Raw genomic sequence first — 12,438 nt, forward strand, 5'->3', positions numbered from 1 at the left:
TTAAGGATAACATGGCGGCTCCCCGCTAACGCAATAATAACACTAGCGGCAAGTTCCCCAATATGCTTCATTATAAGATGTTATTTTATGAACCAGTGATGTAACATTACATCAATACCAATCATTAAAAACCAACACAACTTCACTAGTCCCAGATTATCACAGCTTTAGGTTCCTTAATGATAAAATTTATGGAGCTGTAAAATTTGATACGATGCAGGTTGCGACCATTTTCCCTTAATACGAGAAAAGTTACAACTTCATCTTTTTCCACTGCTGAAATAAGTCTGAGCTAACTAAGTGTATGAAGCAGATTCCAGACCCCTCTGAATGTTATTGTTGAATGCTGAACCCATTTGGCGTGTTGAAAACTCATGGGTAATATTTATGTGTTTTTGGGAATGACCCTCGACCTCAGGTCATAAAACTCCCTGACTTGTTTTATTTGGGAGTTTCTTCGATTACAGGTGGCAGACACCTGCGATTTGTAGCTGACATTAGAAAAGTTCCGAACCATTGGCTACTTTTAAGAGTAAATTGTTCTCTTTTTGATGTTACACAATTATAACATGACAGGGTGTGGTGTCCTACCACAGGTATTTCTGTTTGGAACACTCCTTGTAAAAGCCTGGTACTTCAAAAGCAAAGTGGCGATGAAGTGTTGTATAACTTTGCCACTAGATGTCAGTATTATGTATATTCATGTAAATATGTTGTATGGCTGTAGTCATGGGTTACTGTATGGTATGATTCTGTACACCAATGAGAGTTACTTTTTCCTTTTACCTATCTCTATCCCCCTTTCTTCTGGTACTCTTTTCCACCACTCACAGTAGCTGTTACATACACCCTGTCGACACATGAGGAGAGGAAGTGTAGACCCACACTTAGTCAGTCCTTTTCTGTTTCTCTGAGGAGCAAGACACACAGATCAGCAATCCCTGCTGAGTTAGTGAGGAGCCTGGCTAAACACCTACAGAGAGGACAAGTCAGAGATCACCCCAACCCACACAGTAAACATCTCTAAAAGTACAGGACAGTATCCTAAAGCAGAGCAACTGATCCACAGTAAAGCAGTTAAGAGCCTACATACTCTATCTCGCAAAGCAGTTGACACCGGGACACCCTTGGACACTTCTCTCAACTCAGGAAACTAGGACTGGGGCTTGTGTCATCCTGAAAGGACGGGTAACTTAACACTGCAGGGCAAAAGGTGGTATGGCAACAAAGGTCGAAACACAGCCAAAAGTATTATTCTTCTTTCAAATATTCTTCTCAAGTAATGTTCTTCTTTTAATGTCCCGGCAGAGCACAGTACTACATTGGGTTGGGACTCTCAAGACAACCTCCTCTCCATTCCTCTGAACTTTCTTTCTACTCTTCTCGGCATGCAACCAAGTCAGCACTGTTATTCCACCCTCTACATCAACAGCTCTCAGTACAAATCCAGTGAAAGCAAGTCTGTATCAGTCACATACTGTCCTATTCATCTGTATCACAGAAGACTTGTCAGTAAAAAGAAAAGTTTATTCTATTGGGGCTCAGTGATCGTTTCTCCAGCACCTAGACACAAGCTAGATCGTCCTTGGGTCATTTCCCCTTTCTGTGGGCTGCGGTACCGACAGTCCGGGTGGGTCATAACTCCACTCCGGATCACCGTGATAAGCGCCCAAGGGACCTATCACGACCCAACCATTGGGGAAAAGTATAACCAGCCACACATTAAAAGCCGATGTGCCTCATTATCTGTGTGCTGAGTAAGCACTGGCTTCACAACAACCTACCCTCTGGCTGAGCTATACTCCACCGACCAACCACCATAGTACTGGAGTCACACAGTACCAACTAGCAAGTGACCGGTCGCAGCTGCTCAGCACAGCCCTGCAGAGGCACCACAAGGGAATCTGTCAGCTCCATACAAGATCCAAAATTAGTGCTGATCAGTGGGATCTACTGGGGGTCTGATATATGTGTATATAGAGGTCTGGGATATGTATATATTATAGTCTGGGATGTCCTGTCACTTTCCAGATCACACAGCAGTATATACTAAGTGCGCTGCTGCTGTGATCGGGAATCCTGTTCCTCTGGCTCTCCTGTTTAGCCTCTGCTAAAGAACAGCATGCCAGATCACAAGCACTGCGGATGGTAAGTATGTACTGCTGTGTGATCTGAAAACTGACCGTATAGATGTATACACATCCCAGACCCCTATATATACATATTTATGCTGTAAGTCTCCCTTTTCATTTTTATCAAACACATATAACTCTGATCACACAGGAAGATGTGCGGCCAATAACGATAAACTTTGAAGCCTGCTTTAACCCCTTAGTGACCGGCGATACTGCTTTTTACGGCGGTCACTAAGGGTCCTTATTCTGCTGCCATCAGCTTTTTACGGCGATGGCAGAGAATAAGGCTGCGGGGCCGGCGATCGCCGCTATTAACGTTATAGCGGCGGCCGTCGGTAAAGGAGATTACCGGTGCTGCCGCTGCCTTTCATCTCCCCCCCCGCCGTGAATCTACGGTGGGGGGAGATGAAATAAGTGTCCCCCAGACCTCAGATCAGCCCCCCCTAGTAGGGCGATCACTAACCCCCCTCCCCCGGAATGTCTGTTCACAGCGATGGAAAAGTTAAAATGAATGAAAGCCCCATGCTCTCCGCCACCGGAGGTAGCGGAGAGCATGGGGCAGTCATCGGGGACCCTCGACGTCCTGGCTGGTTATGAAGTGCGCATGCGCTTCACAACCAGCCAACTCTAAAAATTTAAAGTGACAGAGACCAATTTGGTCTCTGTCACAGAACTATGATTACTGAGATAGAAAATATCACAGTAATCATAGTAATACAGTGAAAATGAATATGTAAAGTACAAAAAGTGACAAACATACAAAAAAAACACACACTTTTATTATAGTAATAATTGCAGTTTACTCCCAAATTACCCCTAACCCCTCCCCAGATTACCCGTAACCACCGCACGTTGCCCGTAACCACCGCACGTTGCCCGTAACCACCGCACGTTGCCCGTAACCACCCCAAATTGCCAGTGACCCCCTCCAGATTGCCCGTAACCACCCCAAATTACATGTACCCACCCCAGATTAAGAACTATAAGAACTTCAGTTTATCAGTAACAATCCCAGATTGTCTGTAACCCTTCCAGGTTGCACATAACCCCCCCCAGGTTCCCCGTAATCATGCCAGATTACATGTAACCCCCCCAGATTGTACGTAACCACCGCGCGTTGCCTCTGACCACGCCACGATGCCTCTGACCACGCCACGATGCCTCTGACCACGCCACGATGCCTCTGACCACGCCACGATGCCTCTGACCACCACACGTCGCCTCTGACCACCACACGTCGCCTCTGACCACACCACGGCGCCTCTGACCACCCCAAATTGCCAATGACCCCCTCCAGATTGCGGTGCCCATGTCAGATTACAGGTACCCACCCCAGATTGCCTATAAGAACTTCAGTTTATCCGTAACCACCCCACATTGCCCGTAACAACCCCAGATTGTCTGTAAGCACTGCAGGTTGCCCGTAACCACCCCACGTTGCCCGTATCCACCCCAGATTGTCTGTAAGCACTGCAGGTTGCCCGTAACCACCCCACGTTGCCCGTATCCACCCCAAATTGTCTGTAAGCACTGCAGGTTGCCCGTAACCACCCCACGTTGCCCGTAACCACCCCAGATTGTCTGTAAGCACTGCAGGTTGCCTGTAACCACCCCACATTGCCCGTATCCACCCCAGATTGTCTGTAAGCACTGCAGGTTGCCCGTAACCAGCCCACGTTGCCCGTAACCAGCCCACGTTGCCCGTAACCACCCCACGTTGCCCGTAACCACCCCACGTTGCCCGTAACCACAGCAGGTTGCCCGTGACCACCCCATGTTGTCCGTAACTACCCCAGATTAGCTGTAACCACCTCTAGATTACCCGTAACCACCCCAGGCTGTCCATAACCACCCCACATTACCTGTAATCTCATTTTTATTATTTTATTTTAGTAACTGCGCTATTCTAATAACCATTACAAGCTGGGGTTTTGCTCCTGTAAATTGGCGCTCCTTCCATTCTGAGCCCTGCTGTGTGCACATACAGTGGTTTATGCCCACATATGGGGTACCGCTGTACTCAGAACAACCTGCGTTAGAGATTTTGGGGTACGTTTTCTCTCCTGTTCCTCGTCAAATTGAGAAATTTCAAACTAAACCAACATATTATTGGAAAAATTCGAGTTTTTCATTTTTACTGTCTACTTTTGAATACTTTCCTCTAATACCTGTGGGGTCAAAATGGTCACCACACACCAAGATGAATACTTTGAGGGGTGCACTTTCCAAAATGGGGTGACTTATGGCAAGATTTTACTCTGATGGCACTACAGGGGCACTGCAAACGCACCTATCGCTCGGAAACTTCTGCAGCAAAATCTTCATTGAAAAAGCTAATTGGCGCTCCTTCCCTTCTGAGCCCTCCTGTGTGCCCATACAGTGGTTTACATATAGAGCCTATATAGAGCCCTAAACATATAAAGCCATGTGTATATACAGCCTGGTACATATAGATCCCTATACATCATATACAGGGGTGATTCTAGCCTCTCTGCTGCCCGAGGCGAACTATAGAATGACGCCCCCCCCCGGTCAATCCGCCCACATTATAATCCACTACTGCCCCCCCCCCCACTGCTGTCCCCAATAAACATAATGTTTGGTCCCTTTCTGCACAGAGGATGTCAGGAGATGAGGGGGCTTATCCTATAGGAGAGGTCCCAGCAGCACAGAGGATGTCAGGAGAGGAGGGAGCTAATCCTATAGGAGAGGTCCCAGCAGCACAGAGGATGTCAGGAGAGGAGGGGGCTAATCCTATAGGAGAGGTCCCAGCAGCACAGAGGATGTCAGGAGATGAGGGGGCTAATCCTATAGGAGAGGTCCCAGCAGCACAGAGGATGTCAGGAGAGGAGGGTGCTGATCTTTTAGGAGAGGTCACAGCAGCACAGAGGATGTCAGGAGAGGAGGGTGCTGATCTTTTAGGAGATGGTCCCCCTCTTCCCCCCCTTATAGATGGTCCCCCCTCCCTTATAGATGGTCCCCCTCTCCCCCCTCCCTTATAGATGGTCCCCCTCTCCCCCCCCCCCTTATAGATGGTCCCCCTCTTCCCTCTCTCCCCCCCTTATAGATGGTCCCCCTCTCCCCCCCCTTATAGATGGTCCCCCTCTTCCCTCTCTCCCCCCCTTATAGATGGTCCCCCTCTTCCCTCTCTCCCCCCCTTATAGATGGTCCCCCTCTCCCCCCCTTATAGATGGTCCCCCTCTTCCCCCCCCTTATAGATGGTCCCCCTCTCCCCCCCCCCCTTATAGATGGTCCCCCTCTTCCCCCCCCTTATAGATGGTCCCCTCTCCCTTATAGATGGTCCCCCTCTCCCCCTCCCTTATAGATGGTCCCCTCTCCCTTATAGATAGTCCCCCTCCCCCCCTTATACATGGTCCCCCTCTCCCCCCTCCCTTATAGATGCCCCCTTATAGATGGTCCCCCTCTTTCCCCCTCCCTTATAGATGGTCCCCCTCTTCCCCCCCCCCTTATAGACAGTCCCCCTCCCGCCGCTCCCTTATAGATGGTCCCCCCCTTATAGATGGTCCCCCTCTTTCCCCCCTCCCTTATAGATGGTCCCCTCCCCCCCCCCTATAGATGGTCCCCCTCTTCCCTCTCCCCCTCCCTTATAGATCGTCCCCCTCTTCCCCCCCTACCTTATAGATCGTCCCCCTCTCTCCCCCCTCCCTTATAGATGGTCCCCTTCCCCCCCTACCTTATAGATGGTCCCCCCCCCCCCCCTCCCCCCCCCCCCTGCACAGCAGATAAAACAAAAAACAGCACACAACTCACCTGCCATCCGTTCCCCCGTCGAGCCTCTCTGGTCTGGTCCCGGCTGATGTGCGGCTGCCCGGGGTGTCCTGTCCTGTCCCCGGCAGCGCGCGCATCAGAGAGCTCCCCGTGTGCCTGTGCCTGTGACTTCCGGCGCACGGGGATCTCTCTGATGCGCGCGCTGCCGGAGACAGGACAGGACACCCCCGGCAGCCGCACATCAGCCGGGGGACTAAGGCTGCATTCCCACGTTCCGTGATCCGGACGTGGAATGCATTTACCGGAGTCCCCCCGCGCCCGGACAGCATCTGTAATGAGATGCTGTGAGAGGGGGAGACTGTATTCATAAGCGCCGCGCTGTAGTAACAGCACCGCGCGGCTGATTCATTACAGCGCGGCGCTTATGAATACAGTCTCCCCCTCTCACAGCATCTCATTACAGATGCTGTCCGGGCGCGGGGGGACTCCGGTACATGGTACAGTCAGTGGCGGATTATAATGTGGGCGGCCGCCCGAACCGCTCATATTATAATCTGCCACTGTATGCCGCCCCCATGAAGACAGCTGGTGGCGCCGCCTGAGGCAGACGACTCAGGTCGCCTCATGATTGCGGCGCCCCTGATCATATAGGGGAAAAGGAGGATGTGGAGGAGGAGGGGAAAGCCTCTGCATCACCCCTCTGACTCTAGCTGTACAAGGAAATCGCAGGTTTGTATCTTTATAAATCACAGTAAAGAAAGATACAATTTTCTTTTAATGTGACCTAATATATGTGACCTCATACGGCGCTGGTTTATTCCTATTAACTTTACTGTTAGTGCTCATTTAAACAAGTTCTGAGTTCCACAGAGCTATAAATGGGAACCCTTATGCTCCCAATTTCATATAGAGGCATATAGGGAGATCCATAATATTCTTCCCATAAACCATTGCTTTTAGGGGGATTATCTCCTCAGTGAAGAGCTGTATACGGATTGCCTAAGGCTCCATAATCCAGGACTACAAGCCTCTGTTTGGTATCCCACATGTGTTTTGCTCACTGCTATGCCATATACACAAGACTTAAAGGGGTTTTCCACCCAAGAGCTTAAAAATGTATTGATCACGAAACCATTTGTACCAGTAACCCTTCACAATGGCCTTCCTTTTTTTTTGTGTGTTATATAAAATTGTGAAAAATCAAATATATATATATATTAAAAAAAATGACTCTTAGAAGGCGAGGAGGAACATTGCATTAATTTGACCCGGACATCAAAGGGCTCTGCCTTGAAGGGGTTAAAGATCCCCATAAAGCATATTTTTGCCACATTACCAGTTCAGACAATTAAATGTAGTAGTACTCGGCCAGCAGGGCCGGCGTTAGGGGGGGGGGGGGGCAAGCAGGGCAAATGCCCAGGGCCCCCATCCCCCAGGGGCCCCCTACCGCAGTTCCAGTAGGAGAGGAGAGCACAGGCAGCGTCCTGCAGCGTCTGGGAATGATCCCCGGCTGCTGCTATCAGGGGTCACGCAGAGGCTGCAGGACGTTGGGCTCGGTGTCTGCTCCGTGTGTGTAGCTCCCCTTCCCTCCAGCTCCTCTCTGCACGTGACTTCCTCCTCTGGTGTGGAGCTGTCGGGACGATGGAGGAGAGGGCTGCTGGGTGAGGATGACAGCCTGCTGCTGCAAGGTACATGAGGGAGATTCACCACTACACCCAGCATGCTAGAGGGGGTAAGTATACTGTACATGTAGTGTGTAATGTGTATGAATGTAAGTGTGTGTTACATGTCCTGTGTATAGTGTATGGACTGGATGGTTTGAATCTGTATAATGTGTTTTCATGGATTGTGTGTGTGTGTGTGTGTGTATATATATATATATATATATATATATATATATATATATATATATAATGGTGTGTGTGTGTATAAGCACTGCTGACTCCAAGTGTTGAGGTGAATAGACTGTATATAGGAGCTGCAGCCATTCTCTGGCCTCATCAGTCCTATGTAATTGCTGCAGGTGACCACTGAGGCCGCTGATTGGCTGCAGCTCCTATGTATATAAGGCAATACGGTGAGAAAAAAAAATAAGGTGGTATTCAGTCCTTAGGTGGTGGTCACTGTATGGCGGTAATATTGGTCTGTATATAGAGTCATTATGCAGTGGTCACTCTTTGGCATTAATATTGCTCTGTATATAGTGTATATATAGTCATTACTGCCATAGATTGACTACCACATAATGACACTATATACAGACCAATATTACCGCCATACAGTGACCACCACATAATGACTATATACACTATATACAGACCAATAGTACAGCCATAGAGTGATCGCCACATAATATTGGTCTGGATACAGAGTCATTATACAGTGGTCAATCTATGGCGGTAATATTGGTCTGTATATAGTGTGTATATAGAGTTATGTGGCGGTCACTCTATGGCGGTAATATTGGTCTGTATATAGTGTGTATATAGAGTTATGTGGTGGTCACTGTATGGCAGTAATATTGGTCTGTATATAGAGCCATTATGCAGTGGTCACTCTTTGGCAATAATATTGGTCTGTATAAAGTGTCATTATGCGGTGGTCACTCTTTGGCAATAATATTGGTCTGTATAAAGTGTCATTATGCAGTGGTCACTCTTTGGCATTAATATTGGTCTGTATAAAGTGTCATTATGCCGTGGTCACTCTTTGGCATTAATATTGGTCGGTATATAGTGTATATATAGTCATTACTGCCATAGATTGACTACCACATAATGATACTATATACAGACCAATATTGCCGCCATACAGTGACCACCACATAATGACTCTATATATAAACTATATACAGACCAAAAGTACAGCCATAGAGTTACAGACACATAATATTGGTCTGTATACAGTGTATATAGAGTCATTCATTATACAGTGGTCAGTCTATAGCGGTAATATTGGTCTGTATATAGTGTATAAAGAGTCATGCGGTGGTCACTCTATGGCGGTAATATTGGTCTGTATATAGTGTATATTAAGTCCTTATGGGGCGGTCACTTTATGGTGGTAATATTGGCCTATATATAGTGTGTTTTCTTCAATAACGGTATGGAGGTAATATTTGGTCCTGATTATAGTGATTTTTTTATTTTATTTTTTTAATGCAATTCATATAAATAGTTCTTGTGTTTACACCTCTAGCGGCAGTCCTGGCATGTAGTAGCAGTCCCATAATGTAGCGGCAGTCCTGGCATGTAGGGGCAGTCCCATAATGTAGCGGCAGTCCCATAATGTAGCGGCAGTCCTGGCATGTAGGGGCAGTCCCAGAATGTAGCGGCAGTCCTGGCATGTAGGGGCAGTCCTGACATGTAGGGGCAGTCCTGACATGTAGCGGCAGTCCTGACATGTAGCGGCAGTCCTGACATGTAGCGGCAGTCCTGACATGTAGTGGCAGACCCATAATGTAGCTGCAGTCCTGGCATATAGCGGCAGTCCCGGCATGTAACCTTCTGAACTGAGTAAGGGCCCTAATACATGGAGCGAAAATTGTCCGAATCAGGACGCTATCGCTCTGAGAGGACATCGGGGAACATGATGAGGTAGTATATATCTTTATTGTTTACTATATTGTTTACTATATACAGCAAGGATTGCACACACATAATGATATACTGTATATATACACATAGGGGGAGATTTATCAAACATGGTGTAAAGTGAAACTGGCTCAGTTGCCCCTAGCAACCAATCAGATTCCACCTTTCATTACTCACATTCTAAGTAGGTGGAATCTGATTGGTTGCTAGGGGCAACTGAGCCAATTCTTCTTTACACCAGTTTGAGAAATCTCCTCCATAGCTTTTGCTGCATCATAAAAGAGCCATGTAGTAGGCTCTCTAAGCGAGCTCCATTCTACCAGATTGGCGCTCGCTTCTGCGGAATATCAGGCCGTGTAATACGGCCTTAAAAGTGGCCGTACACTTCCAATAACTGCTGGCTGAACAATCCTTCAGCTGACAATTATCTCTCCCATCTGGTCCCGTCCTCCCCATACACAGAAATTTGGCACATCTGAGTGTTCCTGTGTTCTCTATGAGAGGGGAAAGCCAGACAGATCTGATGCCGGCTTATCTCTCTGAGAACAAAGAGGTTGGGCATTGATTTTTCCATCAAGCTTGATCCCCTATGTCCACTGATATCATCTGTCAGAGGACTGTCCAGAGAGCCCCATACACCTTACACTGATGGCCGAACCTACCAGGAGCAACAGGTACCACCAACAAAAGAGTCAAATGTATAGGGACCTTAAATTGTTGCTAAAATATTTCAGTATTTGGGGCCCCACCTTCAACTTTGCCCAGGGCCACATCTAGTCTAAAACCGGCCCTGTCGGCCAGTGATGGTGATTGTCGTGATGCCAAGGCATAATATGGTGAGGACTTCTCTTTCTTTATTGATACATTTATTGCATATTGTGCGGAGCACCACTTACACCGAGAGACTGTTGGGGGATTATTGGACAAGCCTGCTGTGCCCGTGTTTTATTACTACTATGTTATATAACTTTGTAATGTGTGTTAGTGAGCTGTCTGGCCCCGTTTCCCCTCCCCCCCCCCCCCACCGGAAGTTAAATAGAGTATATATACCAAATCACTGTCAACCCCGTCCCCTTCTCCTGGGCGCCATCTTGGGTCGATTTCCTCACAGCTGGTCTCCTTCCTCCTTCCTCCAGCCTTTTCTCTCCCATTCACTGCACCCGGACCCAGAAGTGAGGATAGCGGCGGAAGATGGCGGGGAAATTTGAACGGCGATCATCATCGGAGGGATGGTAAGTATATATTTTGTGTGTGTCTGTGGTTTTTTTTGGGGGGGGGGGCAGAGTACTCCTTTAACTTAGAGTGAAACTTTGCAAAAGGTGACTAGATGATAATGGAAAGTAAAATAAAGGATGGAGTATATGAGTACACAATTCTATGTGCACGGTTTGGTTATATACAGTAATTACATAGTTAATAAGTTTAAAAAAAGACACAAGTCCATCAAGGTCAACCTACAGAAACTGTGTTGATCCAGAGAAAAGCAAAAACCCTCATGAGGCCAGTACCAATTGCCCCATTACAGGGGCTAAAAAATTCTTCCCAACTCCCGACTTTCCCCACTCCCCCAGTGTCGTCCATGTCATCTTCTGGTCCCTGCTCCACTTCTGTGACAGACCCATCTTGGCAGTGACAGCCGGCTCAGCCAATCACTGACAGAGATGGGAAAACGCTGCGGCCAGTGATTGACTGTGCAGGCTGTCACTACGCTGTCTTGGAAGTGGAGCTGGGAGGACACTGGTAAGAATAGACTGTTTGTTACGTTCTTTTCAAAGGCAGCATCATATTAAAGGTTTAATGTGAGCGGAATACCCCTTTAATGGCCAGCATAAAAGATCTACAATATTTTACTATCTATTAACCTAAAGCTGGGTTCACACACTGTATACTTCAGGCAGTATTTGGTCCTCAAGTCAGGTCCTCATAGCAACCAAAACCAAGAGTGGATTGAAAACACAGAAAGGCTCTGTTCACACAATGTTGAAATTGAGTGGATGGCCGTCATATAACGGTAAATAACTGCCATTATTTCAATATAACAGCCGTTGTTTTAAAATAACAGCAAAAATTTGCCATTAAATGACGGCCATCCACTCAATTACAACATTATGTGAACATAGCCTTTCTGTGTTTTCAATCCACTCCTGGTTTTGGTTGCTATACAGCCTCACAAATACAGCCTCAAATATACATAGTGTGAACCCAGCCTAAGTTAGGGTGCGGAGTCATGTGAACACAGAAACGCTGCGGAACCTGTTGGCGCTATACAAATAAATATTATTAATAATATTATTATTAACACAGAGATTTCCAAGAATGGCAGTAAAAGAAAAGCAATATACCACAGTAAAATAAAATAGGTATAAAACAGCTGTATTTTGAATCTAATAATGTGTTACATTAAAGTTTGTAGAGGAATATCAGTCTGTGCAAGAATAGTTTTTTACAATGTGTGCACAGACTGACATTTTTCCATAGACTTTAGCTGGTGTGCACTTGTATGCACTGTTCTGTAGATATATGCAAAATATCTTCATGCTAATGAGGCAATGTGGTGCCCTGGGGGTGGAGCCGTGCACTATACCTCTTCTGAATAGGTAGTGATGCTGATTTCCTTTACACAGTAGAGGGTTACATTGAACTTGGACTCTGAACTACCACAAAAGTGCTTCAACCCACAAATTAGGTTTATTCGCAAAATTTACAACAGTTCAGCTGTTTACAGCAAACCAACAAGAACAGTTGAAATAGGTCAACACAATATAACAAGTAGTTTTTCCATTTCAACACAAAGGAGTAGATTTAACAAAGGGGGTAAAATATAGACTGATGTAAGCTGCCCACAGCAACCAATCACAGCTTAGCTGCCAACTCTGGTAAAAAAGAAAACCTAACTGTGATTGATTGATGTGAAATGTTTACACCGGATCACTGCAGTAGTGGCTGGATGATCTTCATTTGTGGTGAATTCGGATTCGGGC

General features: G+C 46.9%; 1 protein-coding gene across 2 annotated transcripts in view; it reads left to right on the plus strand.

Annotated features, from left to right (window-relative positions):
• NRTN (neurturin) overlaps positions 1-12,438 on the plus strand; it is a 161,395-nt gene that overhangs the window by 39,990 nt on the left and 108,967 nt on the right. The window contains exons 1-2 of one of the 2 annotated variants that reach the window (XM_069976634.1): positions 10,056-10,293; positions 10,594-10,689. The exons of the other annotated variant lie outside the window; for it this stretch is intronic. Coding sequence (XP_069832735.1) covers positions 10,687-10,689 — 3 coding nt within the window. The 5' untranslated portion in view covers positions 10,056-10,293; positions 10,594-10,686. Of the gene's footprint in view, positions 1-10,055; positions 10,294-10,593; positions 10,690-12,438 lie in introns of those variants that run through there. 2 annotated transcript variants of the gene reach the window in all.

This window comes from Dendropsophus ebraccatus, chromosome 7 (assembly GCF_027789765.1).
Source record: "Dendropsophus ebraccatus isolate aDenEbr1 chromosome 7, aDenEbr1.pat, whole genome shotgun sequence".
NCBI classification, from domain to species: Eukaryota; Metazoa; Chordata; class Amphibia; order Anura; family Hylidae; genus Dendropsophus; species Dendropsophus ebraccatus.